The 17,025-nt window shown below is 55.6% G+C and overlaps 3 protein-coding genes across 11 annotated transcripts; all 3 read right to left on the reverse strand.

The window, feature by feature from the left end:
• Positions 1-696: 696 nt before the first annotated feature.
• On the reverse strand, positions 697-2,867 carry MZB1 (marginal zone B and B1 cell specific protein). 2 transcript variants are annotated; one of them, XM_038530269.1, is made up of 4 exons: positions 2,633-2,860; positions 1,676-1,803; positions 1,195-1,305; positions 697-1,091 (listed from the first exon to the last, which is right to left on the reverse strand). In XM_038530269.1, the coding sequence occupies exons 1-4, from the start codon at positions 2,834-2,836 to the stop codon at positions 935-937; spliced, it is 600 nt and encodes a 199-aa protein (XP_038386197.1). In that variant the 5' UTR covers positions 2,837-2,860; the 3' UTR covers positions 697-934. The 2 variants fall into 2 exon arrangements, with proteins under 2 accessions (XP_038386197.1, XP_038386198.1); XM_038530270.1 differs by lacking the exon at positions 1,195-1,305 and having other exon boundaries at positions 2,633-2,867.
• Positions 2,868-3,491: 624 nt separating this feature from the next.
• PROB1 (proline rich basic protein 1) lies at positions 3,492-9,765 on the reverse strand. Its single transcript, XM_038530257.1, has one exon. It carries the CDS (start codon positions 7,994-7,996, stop codon positions 4,931-4,933), a length of 3,066 nt encoding a protein of 1,021 aa, XP_038386185.1. The 5' UTR covers positions 7,997-9,765; the 3' UTR covers positions 3,492-4,930.
• Positions 9,766-9,917: 152 nt separating this feature from the next.
• SPATA24 (spermatogenesis associated 24) lies at positions 9,918-15,104 on the reverse strand. Of its 8 annotated transcripts, none has more exons than XM_038530261.1 (7): positions 14,932-15,094; positions 14,533-14,570; positions 13,712-13,811; positions 13,348-13,478; positions 13,194-13,264; positions 10,177-10,279; positions 9,918-10,069 (listed from the first exon to the last, which is right to left on the reverse strand). In XM_038530261.1, the coding sequence occupies exons 1-7, from the start codon at positions 15,046-15,048 to the stop codon at positions 9,940-9,942; spliced, it is 690 nt and encodes a 229-aa protein (XP_038386189.1). In that variant the 5' UTR covers positions 15,049-15,094; the 3' UTR covers positions 9,918-9,939. The 8 variants fall into 8 exon arrangements, with proteins under 8 accessions (XP_038386189.1, XP_038386195.1, XP_038386190.1 ...); XM_038530267.1 differs by having other exon boundaries at positions 13,712-13,777; positions 14,533-14,640; positions 14,932-15,068; XM_038530262.1 differs by lacking the exon at positions 14,533-14,570 and having other exon boundaries at positions 13,712-13,777; positions 14,932-15,090.
• Positions 15,105-17,025: the final 1,921 nt, after the last annotated feature.

Below are 17,025 nucleotides of genomic sequence, written 5' to 3' on the forward strand. Positions count from 1 at the left end.
ATGACCTGAGCCAAAATCAAGAGTCAGGTGCTTAACTGACTAAGCCAACCCAGGTGCCCCCTCTTTGACTTTCTAAGCCTCAGTTTCTGTGTCTCTCAACTGGGGATTAGAGTATTTGTTCTGTCCACCTCCCAGGGCTGCTTGCCCACAGGTTCCCATTCTTAGGCAGGGCCCAAGTGGGGTGTTTTCCTCCAGTGCTAAGAAAAGGTCCCAGGTCAAAGGAATTTCTGGTGACAGCAGGACTTAGAGCCAAGATACTGAATCCAGCTCGATCCAGAAACTCTGCCCTGCCTAGTCCCAGGCAGACACATAGGGCCCAACCTTGTCAGCTGGGGTCAGAGGGAAAGTCCAGATGTTGAGCAGCTCCTGGGCATAGACCCAACTATACTAGTGTTCAGGGAGGGGCCCAAACAGTACAGAGTGGCTGAGTAGGTATGCCTGCCAGGCAGCCTGCTCATGGAGTTTTCACTGGTTTTTCTCTTCTCTCGTGATGGATTTGCAGTTTCACCATCCATGCAACTAGGTCCATCCTTTGACAGCTCGCTCACATTTCTAGCTATGACACACCTCACCTACCTCTGGGAAATTGTGGGGAAGCAAGTATATTTGGCCCTCCCTAGGTACAACATCAGCAGAAATGCCAATGTCTGTCCTCCCAGCCCTACAAGAGCCTTTTGCAAAGAAGGAATCAAGAAATCTAGGTCATTGGGTTTTATTTGAGTCCAGAGGGGAAGGCCTCTCCCCTACCCACCCTCTCCTGCCCCCATCATATACCTGACCCCAATGTCCTAAAGCTGGAAGGAGGGAGGGGGCATGGCAGCATGGAAAAGCATGGCCCCCCTGCCCTCCAGGCAGCCTGCAGAGAGGAGTGGGGCAAATCCAGAGGGCACCGCACCTCTCCTCAGAGCCTGACCAGGAAGGGGAGGGAGTTGAACTAGAGCTCCGTCCTTGTGACAGGTGCCTCTTCTGAGCAGGCCCCTTGCAGTCCTCCACACAGCAATGCCTCCAGAGCCCCTTGGCCTTGTTGGTGGGCTTCATAGATCTGGTCTTCTCCAAACTCGCCCAGGTAGTGGAAACATGTCATGGAGAGCCTAGGGGAACCCAACAGGAGCCTCAGACCCCTGCCTGCCCCTCAGGGGGCTAGCCGATCAAGGCTCCAAGGTCTCCATCCCACCCCACCCTCACTCCTGTCACCTGGTGGGCCAGGGGCCCCCTGTGATCATCACACTGATGCTTGGCTCTGGCCCCTTACTGAGTCCTGGGCCTGTGAGACGTTTCACCTGGTTCACTTCTCGAACCCCATAGCTGGAAGCAGCAGGAAGGAGAGGCATATAGCATTAATGGGAGCCCTGCCAGCAAGGGATAATACCCCCGCATGAAGCTGGGCACACTGGGCATTTGCTGAATTCAGAGCCCAGATTCTGATCCTCCCTGATGGGAAACAGAACCAAAGAGGGAAAGCCCCTGGCCTGAGGTCACACAGCAACCTTGTCCCCAAGCCACGTAGCATTCTACTTGCCCCCAGCTCTAGATCTCAGACTTCATTCCAACCAGCCCCCTACCTTGGACCAAAGCCCTAGTGGACTATGTGTCTGGTGTGAGTGGGAGAGTGGGAATCTCTACCCATCAGCCCTACTGCTAGAGGAGGGTGGTAGGGGCCAGATTCTTGACTCACCCCTGCCAGCTCTGGGAACAGCTCTTGTCCAGGACATCTATGTATACCGACTCACTCAGCTCCCACTGCCGCCCGCCTGAGTCAGGGGTGTGAAGTTTGGCCTCTGCCTTTGCCAAATGTTGCCACATCTAGAACAAGGAGGGGTTAAGAGCCAGGGTTTCAAGACTGCTCAATGGTGGGGGAGGGTCAGGCAGGAGCCTGGGTCTCTGGGAGAGAGTGAGGTGGCAAGGGAGACTTTTAAGCAAGAAGCTCTTATCAGGTAGCCTCACAGCCCTCCCCCAGGTTCTGAAAGCTGGGACTGGGTCTGCTGAGGTAGGATCCACTTCCCGGGGTTGAGGTGTGTGGGTAGGAAACACTGAAGTAGGAAGTTAGGCCTGAGCACTGGGGCTCCTTCCCCAGTGCACACCTGCCCATCAGCCATGCTATTTTAAACCATGAGAACAAGGAAAGGAAAAAAAAAAAAATAGAGCCCAGTCTTCAATGACACGTGTACTCATAGGCTTGCCTTGCTCCACAGAGTTACTTAGGCATGCTGGATAGGTTTCTGTGTGAACTCAAGACACACACATACTCATATTCATGCATTCAACCCATGTGCATACATGCACAAATACACCAGTACTCCCCAGTCATGTTTTGGGAAGGAGTCTAGACCTGAGGATAAGCCTGGAAACGGAGGAGTCTGAGAGGATAGGCTGGTGACTCCCTGGGGTCTCAAGATACTGTGGGTTGTCCCAGATTATTTCCTTTCTGTTGGGCCGAGAGATGGGTAAACTGAGGCATGGGGGTTTGGGTGAGGTGCAGTTGTCAATATCATGGAAAGCTGAGTCTAACTCAGGGCTCAGGGTGGGGGTTTGGAAATCAAAGCCAGTGGTAGAATCTGAGGTAGATGGAGGGGACTGGCTTCAGGAGGGACCTGGACAGGGGCAGGGGAACTGTATGGGGGGAGGTACTCACCTGGTAGGCCACTGCCCTGCAGGCATCACAGCGCAGGTGAGCAGGCATATGAGCTGAGTACTTCTCTTCATCATCCAGCTGTGGGGCAGTGGCTGTGAGTGGGGCCCTGTCCTCAGAGCCCCCTGGGATGGCCCAGGCTCCCAGCAGCAGCAGTGTCAGTGGCAGTGACAGCCTCATGGTCAGTGGAGATGGCTCAGTGAGCATGTGGCTGGGGTGCAGGTGTGCATGTGCATGTGTACAGAGGGAGCCACCCCGGAAAGCCTGACCCAGACCAATGGGGAACCAACAACTCACCCCTCCCACTTTCTTCCTTCCTCTAGGGGCCTAGAGATGCCACGTGTGCATCTCCTCTGCTGGGATCCCCACTGTAGCCAACTGGGCTCCATTTCACAGATAGGGAGCAGTGACATAGGGGGAAGCTGGGCCTGGGCAAGGGCACGTGGGGGCGGATCCCTCCCCTGAAGTCTGGCCACTCAGTGGGCACTGAACTGAGTACCTTGAGGGAAGAGGTGATTTGTGTCATTTTTATGAGCATAGGAAAGCTTAGACAGAAGTGATGAATCCAAGACCATACACTAGAAGGGCCATACTGAAACGAGGCCCCAAGCCTGAGTAACTAAAGCCCATTGGCCACCCAGCCACCAGGATGAATGAGGTTGCCAGGTGTGGTTGCCAGCCTAGGGTTTCCTCCCTGGGAGGTGAGTTTGCTGAGGCCAGGATGTCACATCCATGAAAGACACACGTGGGCTCCTTCCCTGAGCCCTAGGGCCGCCTCCACCCAGACCATACCCAGGCAGAGAAGAGTGTTAAAGGGGGTGTTAGAAGTCGCAGCAGTAAATTAGAAATCAGACAACTTACACCAGTTGTTCCAAGCATCGTGGCTCATTGGATCAGTGATTTATTGCACACCAGGATGAGGTGAGGGGACCAGGGCCTTCCATGCCATCAGAACCCGCATCCCTGGCCATGAGAAGTTGTTCAGGTTATTCTGACTCATAGCTCTCCCAGTCAACTTTCAGCCGAAGGCAGGGAGTCTGGGACTTCAAGGGACCCAGACCGCCTAGGGGCCTGGAATTTAAGTAAGGCATCAATCTCCATCCCTAACAACTGCTCCTAATGGGAACTGTTCTTCCCCAGACTCATCACATATCAGTCAACAAAGCCCCGCCACTTCAAGCTCAGAACTACACACAGACTCACATGTCCTACCCCATGCATCTCTCTCAGCCCTCCTCAGACGCTCCTGCTATCTCAAGGCAATTAGCACACAGGCTCTGGGTCCTGTTCCCTCCTTGCTTTGACCAGTCTGCCGAGCCAGGCCCTCTCTGGGCATGGTTGCCACATCTGTTACTGAGGGAGTGCAATCAGCAGAGGGCTCCAAGTCTCCCTGCCTTGCTCCCCACCCCATGGCATCCCTTTTACTGGCAGCCCTAACCCACCCTCCACTACTCCCAGAGGGGTCAAGAGGCTGAAACATCCTCCCTGTTTGCAAGTCCTTTCTGATGAGTCACTGCATCTGGCCCCCAACTTGGGTGGGAATGGCTTAAACCTCCACTCCTGGCCCCAGGATGAGCCAGCTCAGCTCTGATGGCTTTGAGAAGCCAAGTCAGATGCTGAGGTTGAGGAGAGGATGAGAAGTGGGGCTCCCAGCTGGAGACTATAGCTGCCTCCCTACCCAATCCCCATCTCCAGGCTGACCCTCCATAGCCCCTTCCATATAACTTCCCTGCTCCACCTCCACCTGCCGTCCCCACAGCTCCCTTCCTCAGATCCAGCCTGACCCAGGGGCTGCACTAGCCTTTCCCACATGACCTCCCAGGCCAAGGCTCAGATCCTCTTCCAAAGAACAACAGAGCTGCTAGCCACAGTCCTCCCTCCATTGCACCAGCGCCCACTAGCCTACTCCACCGCAGCTGGATCCACCTTCAGGGAGGGACACATCCGCCCTCTGCTGATCCTATTCCTTGTTGCTCCTCCTGAACTCCAACACCCCCTCAAGTCAGTTCCTAGGAACAACTCCAGAGACTCCTCACAAACACACAAACACACCACACTCTGGGGATGCCTGGGAAAGGAGTATACAATTTTGTTGGGGGAGAAAGTAGGCAGCCACTTTCTGAGTTTCAGCTCCATCAGTCCCAAAGTCTCAGATATATCCTCTGAAGGTAACTTCCAGTGTGAAGACTGGGTGGGCTGGGTAAAAGAAAGAGGTGATAGAAGGAACCGGGCAGGGGACTAGATGCCAGAACCCCCAAGGCTATCAAACAGGCCCCAACACCCAGGATAGGCCCTGGGGCCTCACACTGAGAACAAGGACCCCTTGCCGGGCTGGGCTGAACTCGAACTGTTGGGCGGAGCACAGAGGAGCAGAGGGGGAGCGGGGCTGGGGGTTCCACTCACTGGCAGGTAGTACATCCCGTCCAGGGGCCCCGCGTCGGAGGCCCAGGGTACCTGGGGGCCGCTGAAGCCCGCTGGGGCCAGGGACGGTGGCACTGAGAGGCCCGGGAGAGGCCCATAGGCGGGCGGGTAGAGGCCAGAGCCCAGGGCCAGCGGGGTGTAGACGCGGCGTGGTGGCACCTGGGGCGATGGCGGCAGCAGCACCTCTACGTATTGCCCGCTTTCGGGGTCGAAGAGTAGCCGTAGCCGAGGCTGCCGCGGCGCCTCCACAAAGTAGCAACGGCCGCTCTCGGGGTCCACCAGGACCTTCCCCGGGTACGCAGTCCCTGGGGGCCTGCGTGCCCCGTGGAGGGGGCCTTCGAGGGGCCGGTCCGTCGGAGGCGCTGAGGCAGCGCGGGGTTGGGGCGGGCCGGTTCTGCCGGCCGACGCCTGGGACTCCCGCAGGAGAGACGACTGGATCGCAGTCGCCGGCTCGGGAGCTGCAGGAGACGTCTCCACTTCGGGTGCTGTCCCGGCGCTCGAGCTGGGGTGCGCCTGAGGCGAGCGGGGGCACGGTGGTCGGGGTGGCTGGGCCCCTCCCGGGCCCGTGGGCGGCGGCTGGGGTGACGCGCGCGCGCCGCCTAAGGGGCTGGTCCGCCCCTCGCCGTCGGGGACCAGGCGCCGCGCCTCAGCCTCGCGGCTCTCCCCGCCAGCACCGCGCACAACTGCCCCCGCTCCCTCGGGCCGGCGGCCCACGGCCAGGGCCGCAGGCAGGCGGATCTCCGTGCGTGCGAAGGGTTTGGCCGTGCTGTTCTCCGCTCTCCGCCTCAGGGCCCCGTTGGGCCGCGGGGCGTCCCGGGGCACCGCGTCAGGGGACGGCTCTGGGGGCTCGTAGGGGTGCGTCACGACCGGAAGAAAGTCTTTGAGGTAAACCGAAGTGTAGTGAGCTGGGGCTGGCGACGCCAGCGCGGGCAACGCTTCGGTCCCGGACGCGCCGCCCTCCTCCGCGCCGGGTTCCACAGGGGGCGCAGGCAGCCGCAAAGCTGCGGTTCCCGCGGGGAAGCTTGGCGCGTACGTGGTCTTCACCATCTTGCGTACGTCGCGGGGCCGCGGGAGGGCCACGCGAGGCCGTCCCGAGGCGGCCTCTCCAAGGCCCAGGGCTTCCCGGGGCACATCGGCATCCACAGGGCCCACAAGGCGACTGAGGGTTAGCTCAGGCGCGGCCGCTTCTGGCGACGGCTGACTGCCTCGGAAGGCGAGATCCTGCACCTCCCGCGAGGACTGACCTTGCGCCTCCGTGAGTTCCGGAGTCCCAGGTGTGGGCGGCCTAGGCCGCCCCAGCTCTTCCATTCCTATCCCATTCAGAGCTTTAGACGTAGATACTATGGATGAGCCCTGTGGTGTGGGACCCCACGTGTCTTGGGGAGATGGATGCCACGTCCCATTAGCACGATCTGGAGCCTCCCATGAGGACAAGGCCGGTGGATACGCGCTCCTACTGCCCTCTGCGGTATTCCCAACTGCCTGTTGAGGAACCTCCCACAGGGAAGGAGCTTCAGGGGATGGGCTTCTTGTCCTGGCGACACCCTGATTCCACGGGGAAACAGTCGGTGGGGAGGGGCTTCTTCTGCTGACAGTTTCCTCGACAGCGGGATCCCGATTTCCCCATGCACGGGATGCTTCAGGGAACGACGGGCTACTTACCCTCCGAATAGCCCGATTCCACGGGGGCGGATTCTGGGGGGACGGGCAGTGAGGACCCCGTACGGTCCCATTTGGAGCCTGCCACAGCGGGGACGAGCTCCATGGCCTCCCAGCCTTACTCGGAACTTCCCGAGGGCCCCTCGACTCGAAAGGCGGACTCTGTGCTCTCAGAATGGCTCGATCCGGAGTCTGTCGCGGGGACCGAGTCTTAAGTTCCTGACTTTGTGCCTCCCGAGTCTTCTCCCCTGACTGCAGGAAGATGCTGGAACTAACCGGACCCAGCGGCTCGGTGCCCGGCGCGGGCTTGTCGCGCCGAATCGCGCGCTCTCGGAGGCTGGGCCACGGCCGCGGTGCCTTGGTGGGTGCTGAACCATAGTGCACGCGCGGTGGCCGAGACCTGGCCTCCTCCGGGACCTTTCGGGTACTGCGGGCCGTTTCTCGGCTCGCACACTCTGGCTGCCCCGTGGGCCCGAAGGTGGCGCTGCTTGGGGCAGGGGCTGCAGGGCTCAGTTTTCTGGCCAGTGCTGTCTGCACCAGGCCAGCGGCTTCCTGCAGGCGGCCCAGCGACTCGTCCAGGGAGCCAGTGCGCAGGAGCAGCCGGGGGCGCGGTGGTGCTCCCGCCTCCCGCGGCGGACTCTGGGGCCGGGGGCGCAGCTCGATCTGACGCTTGGGCACCGTGCGGGACCTGGCGGGAGCCTCACGCTCCTCCAGCGCCACCTCCACACACTCGAACTGCGCTGGGGTCCCAGGACTCGGCCCGCGGGGCCGTACCTCTAGGTAAGTGGCCCAGCGGGAGCCACCGTCGGGGGCCTGGGGCGTCGGTGTCGCGGGAGCCGGAGTCGCGGGCCCGGGCGGAGAGAGGCTGCGGAAAGCGCGGGCGGTGAGTTGCTGCACCTCGCTATCCGCCGCGTCGGAGCGGCGGAACGGGGCCCCTGCGCCGAAGATGACTTCCATCTCCCCCGACGGCAGCATGCGCAGCTGCGGCTGGGGCGGCCGCGGGCTGGAGCCCCGGCCTCGCGGGAAACCCGAGCCGGGCCCGGGCTGCTGGCGGCTATTCTGGGCGCTGACGGACAGGCGAGGCTGCGCGCCCGCCCCCAGCGCAGGGGCCACCCCGGGCCAATGCGCCCGGCACTCTGCGTCCGGCCCAACGTCCGGGGGCCCTGGAGAACCCGGAGCCGTGTGGTAGGAGCCTGACGAGCCAGAGGAGTCCTGACGCCGGGCGGGGGCCGCAGGCGGCTGCCCCGGGAGCCCAGGCCGGGCTGGCCGGGCGAGCGCGGTCAGCATGGCGGGGCTGGGCGCCGCGCACTACCTCCCTCACGTTTGCCTCCGCGGGTGCTGCGGCTGCCCGCATTGTCCCCGCCCCGCCCGCGGATGTCGTGGGGTCACCGCGCCTTAAAGCGGCCGCGGCTGCGGTCGATGGCGAATCAGTGGCGTCGCCCACAGGACGGCCTTGGGTCCTGGGCTTTACTTTTCCAACGTTCCCCTCTGGCGCGGGCCCGAGGCCTAGGATGGCTCTCCAGTCTTGGGCTGACGGGAAGGTGAGGGAAGGGCAGGTTTGAAGCCAGGAGCTAGGCCTAACTCTGCTCACAGGCTAAGAAACAGGCCGAGCAGGGCCCAGCCTGACGTCAAGCACCATGGCATGTGGGTCAGAATGGGAGCCCGGGGACCAGGACCAGACTTTCGGGGTCTTCTGAGCAATTTCATCTTCCGGTAGCCCCCCAGTGTCTTCCTACCACCGGAGCACACCCCTTCTCTCTGGCCCTCTCATCACTTGTCCCAGCTAGAGTATGTAAGGGTTCACCCACCACCTTCCTTGACCCATCACCCCATGATCTTTGATGGAGCTTTGCTTGGAGGGCTCCCCCAAGTCCTCAGGTTGTACTAGGGCCTCGGGAAGCTGTACCTGGCTGGACCCATTGCCTTTAGTGGGACCATACTGGAAGGGCCTGGGGTGGCTAGCTCTAGCTTTCACAGATGGCCTTGGCACCTAAAACAAGACACTGATGTGGGGTCTCTTAGGAACCTTTGGGGTAGCCATGACCCCTCTCTGAAGCCCTTCTGAGGCAGAAAGAGCTCTGGCACTTGCAAGGCCCTCACTCCAGCCCCCACCACCTCAGGATTCACCCCAGGGACAGGTGCTGGTGGGGAAGCAGTCACCACTTGTCACTGCCCTGGGATAATGACAGTGAGCACCATTTGCCCTTAAACTTCCGGCTTTAAGTTCCTACTATGTTTCAGGCCCTAGCTGGCCTTGGGGCAAAAACACAGCAACCCCCCACCCCATGCACTCACACTGACTCAGGTTTGGCTAGATTGACAAATCTGACTCAGCCTCTGAGTGGGTCCCCTGACTGGGTGTGTCCCCATGATCATCTAGCCATCAGTGATGGCTTGTGAAAGGATCAAGCCTGCCTATCATCTGGTGCTGCACATGCAACTTTAACAAGTTATAGGCCCTTCAGAGACTGTTCCCACCTTAAAAAAAGACATAGCATTGTCCTTTTCCCTTCCTTCCCCTTGTGAAGATTCAAGCCTCTGTTAGGGGGAAGTGTAAGAGGATACAAGTATGATTCACAGGTGTAACATTCTTGTTATATGATGGTAATGGATTTCCCAAATTCACTGTGGTCTTGGAACCCACTGCCTGTTGTCTCCAGTCAGGGCTTATCACATACTCAAACACACACACACAGCCTTTCCTGCTCTATAGCCAAGTTGGGAGAGTTAAATTTACCAGGGCACTGGGAGTAGGGTGGGGTGTTTACAGGTAACCAGGGGTAACCAGAGCTGTTTACATAGGGAGAGATTAAATACCAAGAGTAGGAAGAACAGTGCCTATTAGACAACAAAGTTGTCCTCCTGTAGGCTAGACCTCCACACCTCTCCTCCCCCTACGACCCAGGGGAGGGAGGGAAGTGGCAGGGACTGGGGACCTGAGCAGCATCCTTTTCTGAGTGGCGTGGAAGGCAGTGGCCCAAGGCCTGCTCCCCACCCAGTCCCTGGTAACTTGATTCTCCCTTCTGTCACCAAGGCCCTCCGGAAGGCAGGCAGGGAGGGGGAAAAAAAAAAAGTGCCTTCTGCCTCTTCCCTGGGAATCAGGGCAGGTGAAGTCTGTTTTGGCAGGGGCCAGGACCCACAGGGACAGGAAGGGCAGGGGTGGGGACCCCCACAGCAGGGAAGGCAGAGGTCGGGCATTACAGCCAGAGAGTAGGAAGGCGACGACCATTTTATTTTTCCCTGGGACGCTGGTGGCTCCGGGCCTGACGCATCCCTGAGGCTTTCTTATGCTTCTGGTCCAGCACTTGGGCCATGTAGTTCTCCTGTTGCTTCTGGATCCGGTAGTCAGACACGTGATTCCTGCAATGGAGCCGTCTGGGCATGGGCTGGGGGCAGTCTAGGATAGGGGCCAGAGAGCTGGCTCCCCACTTCCATCAACAATCCCCAGCCTGGCCCAGACCCCTCACCTGAAGATTTGTTTCTGCTGGCTGATAACTTGCTGCAACTCCTTAATCTCATTCTCTTTGCCATTAAGTATATCTTCTTGCTTTATAATGTGAGACTCAATTTCTGTGGGGGAGAGAGGCAGGGAGGAGGGGTGGTTCCCATCCTACAGGCTTCTTCCTGAGATAAGGCATTCATTCCCTAACAGGTATTTTAAGAAGTTGGCTCCCCCCACCCAGGGGTGCTCCATAAGTAGCTGCTAACACCTTAGTAAGAATGAGTTTATTATGGAGTTTTGACAGGATGGTGGCTAAGGGGCGCAATGTCTGATGTGTGTCAGTGATTTCACAACTCTATTCTGGACCAGGTGACCCACATGAGGGCAGGCGAAGGCTCCTGCAGAGAGGTGGACAGTGCTGCCCAAAGGCAGGAGGATGAATGGCTCCTGCCCTTAACTCCTGCCAATCTTTACAAATATCGCCTCCTTGGTAAGACCCTTCCCAATCTAAAAGTATCAATCCCTCTCAGTAGTTTCTATCCCTTTTTCCTGCTTTCTTTTTCTTCTTAGCACTTATAGCTAACATACCATATATTTTACTCACCTATCTTCTTCCCAAGTTGGATTTATATCCATGAAATCCACAAGGATAAAGATTTTTTCAATTTACTGCTTTAACCCTAAGGCCTAAAATAGTACCTGGCACATGGATGGGACACAATGAATTTATTTGGGGAATGAATGGACAGGATACACTCTGGGGGTTTAGGACTTAAAAACATCACTTAGTTTCATCATCTCAATCCAACCAGACCTATTGAGGTATCCAGTCCTGTGCTAGGGCTTCACAAGGGGAAAAGACAGGGTCCCCTACCTTCAAGGAGGCAGCTCCTGAAAGAGAGTTAAAACTCAGGAACTGAACAGAATAAGGCAATGTTTCAACGATGTTAATATCGATGAGACAGTATTACCATTTTTGGCAAGTTACCTCCTTTTCTAGACCCATTTCCTCATCTGTGATGGGGACAGGAACAGCCCCTGTTCCGCAGGGGTGTGAGGAGCACCCAGGGAGATAGTGTGGCAAAGCTTGCCCCCTATATTAAGTGCTCATTAGATGCAAAGATGATTTTTGTGTCTTGAATCAAAATTGAAAGTGGTTGTAGGAATCTCAGGGCGGGGGCGGGGGGTGCTTCATTTATATGAACTGTCCCTTGGGGAGTCCTGGAAAATTCTTATCCTCATAGGAAGAAAATCCCACTGCCTTTAAAGGCTGGACAAACATTAACTACAACACAAACTCTAAAAATTCAGAAATGCTGAAGCAATTTAAGGTTTCAGAAGAAAAGATTTGATAAAAAATTAAGATGTGACATACAAAAGAGGAGACGAAGATGCAAGGGAAGGAAGAGAAGGAAATTGAGTTCCGTGGGTCATAGGACCAGAACTATTGAACCTTCTTCTCAAGGTCACCCAGATTGATTGTGAAGTTCTTTTGGGAAAAAGCATCAGAAATTTCTGTGAATTTTTAAAATAAATGAGAGATAAATTTAAAATAAATAGCAGCCAAATGAGAGAATAGTCAGAAAAATCCCTTTGAGAAAAATAAGAAACTGTGTAAGTGTAAAAACCAAACTAAACCCACATAAAGGGAGATTGAGGGGTGGGGAGGGCATAGGCCAGGGGAAGGCTTGGGTCATGAGAGTTGCTCAGGTGAGGGCTTGTGTCCCACTGGAGGTGCTTAGGACATTCTACGGGGAGGCAGCCAGGTTCCATCCCCACACACACACCTTGCACAAGTGGACACAGAGCCCTGCAGATGTGGCTGATCTCTAGGAAATGCTTGGGCACCACCAGGAAAGAACTCTAGGTTCCTTTTAGGAAAGTTGGGGGCAGGGGGGGATAGGTACACAGGGAGGAAGGACTGGGGCCCAGTGGCCTTGGATGTGGAGGCAGTGAGGGGACCCCTGCCCTCTCTTGGACCCCTGGGGGCCCCCACGGGAGTCCTTGCTCATACTGCCATAAGGCCTGTCAGCCCACCTAGTGAGATCAAGGTATCAGCCTGCTGGCATCTTACCAGTGAGAGTACTAACCCAGGGAGAGAGGGATGGATTGGTGGGTACAGGGTACCCAAGTCTCTAGATGACAGCCCATCAGGAGGGACCCTGAATCTCTTTTGGACTTGGGCTCTGATCTGTGGCCTACCTAAAATCGGCTGCAATCCATGAAGCAAATGTTCCATATGGAATTCATGTCTATTTCTTAGACTAGCTAAGGGGAATTTAGTGTTCTGGGAAACTAAAAGGGGGTTCCTGAGATCTAGGGACACTGGGTGGCTGACAGAAAATACCCCAAAACTCACAGCACCACCTTGAGCCAACAAGTGGCCATAGGCATCTGCACAGAGTGGAGATGAAAATTAATGGCCTACAGACACATGTTACTTGGCCCATACAATAGTTTTAAAATTTCTAAGTCAGTTGCCAACACTAAAAAAATCAGAAAAATTTCCATTAGAACCTGGTTTCTGGTTTCTTTTTTTAAGGATCTGCCAATACTCGGCCCCCATTCCCATGGCAGAGGCACTAAGCCCTTGAGAGGTGGCGTGGCTCTTCCTGTCACCACAGTCCCCTCTCCTCCCTGCTGGGTCCCCAACCCTGACAGTAAGGGGTCAGCTCCCAAAGACGACTGTGCTTATCCTGCTGTTCGTCCTGTAACAGTTACAAGTAAAGTACGCTATTTCTGATACCCATCAAAAGTGGGAAAACAAAAGGTGGACTAAGAAGGTCTTATGTTTCAAGAAAAATGGGAGCGAGCCCGTTCCTTTATGGCCATGAAGAATATTGTACACCGACTGCTTCCCTCATTTCCGTGGCCTGCCTGGTCCCTGAAGGCCTTTGCGAAGGTGTGGCCCGCCTGGGCCTGCCTGTATCCTCAGCCGGGGGCAGAAGTTGGGGTGAAACCCTGCCCTGGACACGGGCACTGGGCTGTTAGAGAAGAGCCCATGCATGTAAGCGTGGCGGGGAGTACGGGCCTCCCGCCTACCATTGCACTTGGTGATAAGCTGGTCCTTCTTACTGGTTTCCTGCAGGGCTCTGCTCTTGACACTGGAGAGCCTGAGTGGAGAAGATAAACAGTGGGAAGGCTGACAGGCAGACTGGACCCCCAACCCTTCACCCCCCTACCAAGGCCCACTCACGCCTTTTCAAAAGCCAGCTTCTCTTTCTCCAGCTGTTTAGACAGCACCTCAACCTCTCCGAGGGCAAACTGCAACTTCTCCTCTTCCTTGGCCAGGAGGGCCTTGGTCTTGGCATGAGCAGCTTTCTCTTCCTGCAGGGGCAGCAGCAGCAATGACCTCATTACCCCCAAGCCACCCTGGGTCTCCTAGGTTCCCTTAACCAGCTCCATTTCTCGGAGAGGCACATGGAAGCCAGGACCCAAGAAGACTTTGTCCTCACTACTGGGGCTGGAGGCTCTCAGAGCCAATACTGAATAACTGTACCCATCCAGAGGGATCCCAGAAAATGGGGGAAGATCAGGAACCTGCAGAGACCATTACTTACCACCAGCTTCTTTTCCACTGCCTGGAACTCTTCTTTACTGACAAAATTTTCGTCCTGGAGAACCATCTGCAACAGAGCCTGGCTCAGGGAGGGCCTGGGGCTGGAGTGGGAGGGGTGCTTTCTAGGAACCAGGACCAAGGTTAGACAGTGGGATGATACCCAGGGCACCTAGGATGAGACTTGGGCTCTGAGAAGGGAGAATTTGGTTCCACAAGATCCACAGAGTCTCAGCTCTAGGTCCTACCCTCAAGGAGCAACCAGTCTGATATAGGAGATAGCTCCTGGCCAGCCCTTCTAACACGAGTGTGCTACAATGGAGAAGCACAAAGGGCTGTTGGCGCCCAGAGGCAGCCCCTAGCCTGGGGAAAGGTCAGCACTGCTTCCAGAGAAGGGGTCATCAGACAGGACATCTGACTGCTAAACAGGCGCTGGCCTGCCGGAGGAGGAACAGGGGTGGAACAGAAGTGTTCCAGACGGGAGAACATACATGGGAAGGCCAGCTTCGAAGAAAAAGAGCTGGGGTACCCTCGGGGAATTGCAGGTCATTCAGTGCCTAGAGCTGCATTCACCCACCAGAGTGAGAAACAGATGTTAAGTCATTTTTGTTTCTGAGATAGAGATATCTCAAGACCTTCTTATCAAGACAGAAAACAAAAACAGGAAAAGCATGAACCCCAGCTGCACAGGATTTTACCGTGCCCGTCCAGGTAATCTGTGGCTCCAGGAGCTTTGAACTCATGAACTAGGGTTTGATTGAGAAGGCAAAGGAACGGGACTTCAAGGGGTGGGAAGCCTTAAGTTAACATGTGCAAGGGACAAACCTGTGCTTACTGCATTCAGCATGGCGCTGCCTTAGACGCTGGGGGATAAGAGGTGGAAGTCCATAATAGAAAAGATAGTTACAGTTTCAGTGCCTGCACCTGAGGGCCCTGGGAAGCCAGTGAGTCCAATTAGAAATGCGGAAAGTGAAGCCCAGTGAATAGACCGGGGCATAACTCCCAGGCCTTACACAACCAGGTAAAGAGGAGGAAACCACCTGACTTTGATTTAAATTCCCCAGTAAATATTCGTGAAGACCGTGCCGTTTGGCTCCAGTGCCACCCGCCGGGACACAGCCGCGCCCGCCTCCGCCCCACGAGAGTCTCCGTCCGGAGAGTCTGGCCCCGCCCCCTCCATGTCGGGGTCGTCTGGCCTCTCCCCCAGCTTTTCTTGCTGCGTACCACGTTCCTCAGCTGCTGGATCAGTTCCTCCTGAGATTCGATCACGTCCCGCAGTTGATCGAAGGCGAGACACACCGACCCCGACCCCCCCTGCGACCACCCAAGGGGCGTCGCCATCTTCTGCCCCCGCCGGCTAGTTGGAAATGGCCGTCTCTAGGCGCCTCACTAACCGCCGCCCACCAATGAGAATGCGACGCCATAGAGCACCCTGGCAACCGGGGGGCGGAGACTCCTTGGTTAACAGGGATGGGGCCCGCCTCTTAAAGGAGCCGCTCTCTGAAAGCGCCTCTACCCTTAGGAATTTGCTTATTTTGCACACCTGTTTTATCTTGTGTTTGTCACGCAGACCTGCGGGGCAGGCGGCGCCCGGCTTATACTTCCTTAAGGAAGTGGACAGGCCTCACTTAGACAACGACTCTCTCAGCCTTCTCCCAGTGCCTGTTAAATGCAAGACCTGCGGAGCGGTCTGTGGGAGCCTAAGGCAACCCCAGCATCTTTAACTTGACAGGCTTCCTTCTTCCGCCCTAATCTCTAGATTTCCCCCAGAGTATGAAACTCCAGCCTCTTGTGATCTCTCTTCCAAGTATGAATACACTCAGTACTTAGGTGGCCTGAACCCAAGCAATGAAGGGAAGCCCAGGAACAGGAAGGGAAAGTGATGCCACCCAAAATGAGTCCTCATACTCTGGTACCAGGCTGTTGACAGCCACACTGAACCCATATGGGACCATATCAAGGTACTGGAGAGGACCCTGGAGAGATCAGGAGAGCAGAGGAGGGGCATGAAAGTGACGGGGAACAGAGAGATACAGAAGGATAAAGTGATCTAAAGTGACTACACATCGTCACCAAATCTCTTTGGAGGGCTTTTTTTTTTGAAACCCAAATAAGATTAAATAACCTTAGGAAAAATCAGAACTAATATTTACTCAGTATTATTTTGTGGCATTTATGCCTTGTTACCACTATTTCATGTGATCTTTACAATGATCTTGGGAAGTAGGATATCCTTATTTTGCAGATGAGGAAATGCACGTTCTATGAGAATGAGTAACTTGCCAAGGTCACCCAAGCTAAGAAGCTTTGGAACAGGGTTTTAACATGGGAGGTTTGATTCCAGAGTCCATGCTCTCTCTCTCTCTCTTTTTAAGATTTATTTATTTATTTATTTTAGAGAGAAAGAGAGAGTGAGAGCACAAGCAGGAGGGGCAGAGAAGGAGAGAATCTCAAGCAAACTCTGCACCAAGTGTGGAGCCTGATGTGGGGCTCAATCTCACAACCCTCAGATCATGATCTGAGCAAAACTAAGAGTCTGACACTTAACCAACTATATCACCCAGGTGCCCCCCAGAGTCCATGTTCGTTCTTTTTTTTTCTTTTTTTTTTTAAGACTTTAACCATTTATTCCTGAGAGACAGAGAAACAGAGACACAGGCAGAGGTAGAAGCAGGCTCCCTGCAGGGAACTCAATGTTGGACTTGATCCAGCACCCCAGGATCACAATCTGAGCCAAAGGCAGATGCTCAACCACTGAGCCACCCAGGTGCTCCAGAGTCCATGTTCTTAACCATGATGCTGTGTTTCATTTTTGTTAAACATAATGCATACTGAGGTTGTGGAATTTGATACCCTAAAGCAAGAAATGACTCTATTAAGAAGTTTGGAAAAAAGTATTATCAGTGACCAGGAAAGGGAACTGAAAGTTCAGGTAGGCCACTCACGCTGCTCTGCAAACTTCCTCAACGTGCCTATTTCAGGGTTGAAATCTGTGGCCTGATAAATGTGGCCATTTCTCCCAGTAGTAGCCATTGTTTCATTTTTCTGTGTTTCTTCTATCTATTCTCATATCCTTGAGAGCAAGGCTCTTTCTTTCTCTCCCTTCCTTCCTTCCTTCTTTCCTTCCTTGCTTTTGAAAGATCTATCCGTCTATTTGAGAGAGAGAGATTGAGCACGTGAGTACGGTAAGGGGCAGAGGGAGAGAGAGACACACAGTCCAGCTGACTCCGTGCTGTGGGCGGAGCCCCACGTGGGGCAGCAAGGAGCCTACTGGAGGCAGTATCTCACCACCTGGAGATCACAACCCCAGCTGAAGCC

Source organism: Canis lupus, chromosome 2, assembly GCF_011100685.1.
Source record: "Canis lupus familiaris isolate Mischka breed German Shepherd chromosome 2, alternate assembly UU_Cfam_GSD_1.0, whole genome shotgun sequence".
NCBI lineage: Eukaryota > Metazoa > Chordata > Mammalia > Carnivora > Canidae > Canis > Canis lupus.

Bases quoted from the DNA above. Each gene is read 5' to 3' on its own strand.
- MZB1 (XM_038530269.1), bottom strand. From the start codon at position 2,836: ATGCTCACTGAGCCATCTCCACTGACCATGAGGCTGTCACTGCCACTG. The intron at 1,804-2,632 runs GTGAGTACCTCC...TCCTTGTTCTAG, and splicing joins GCAGGGCAGTGGCCTACCAG to ATGTGGCAACATTTGGCAAA. The intron at 1,092-1,194 runs GTGACAGGAGTG...GGGTTCCCCTAG, and splicing joins GGGGGCCCCTGGCCCACCAG to GCTCTCCATGACATGTTTCC.
- PROB1 (XM_038530257.1), bottom strand. From the start codon at position 7,996: ATGCTGACCGCGCTCGCCCGGCCAGCCCGGCCTGGGCTCCCGGGGCAG.
- SPATA24 (XM_038530261.1), bottom strand. From the start codon at position 15,048: ATGGCGACGCCCCTTGGGTGGTCGCAGGGGGGGTCGGGGTCGGTGTGT. The intron at 14,571-14,931 runs GTACGCAGCAAG...CTTATCCCCCAG, and splicing joins TCCAGCAGCTGAGGAACGTG to CGTCTAAGGCAGCGCCATGC. The intron at 13,479-13,711 runs GTAAGTAATGGT...CTGCCCCTGCAG, and splicing joins CAGTGGAAAAGAAGCTGGTG to GAAGAGAAAGCTGCTCATGC.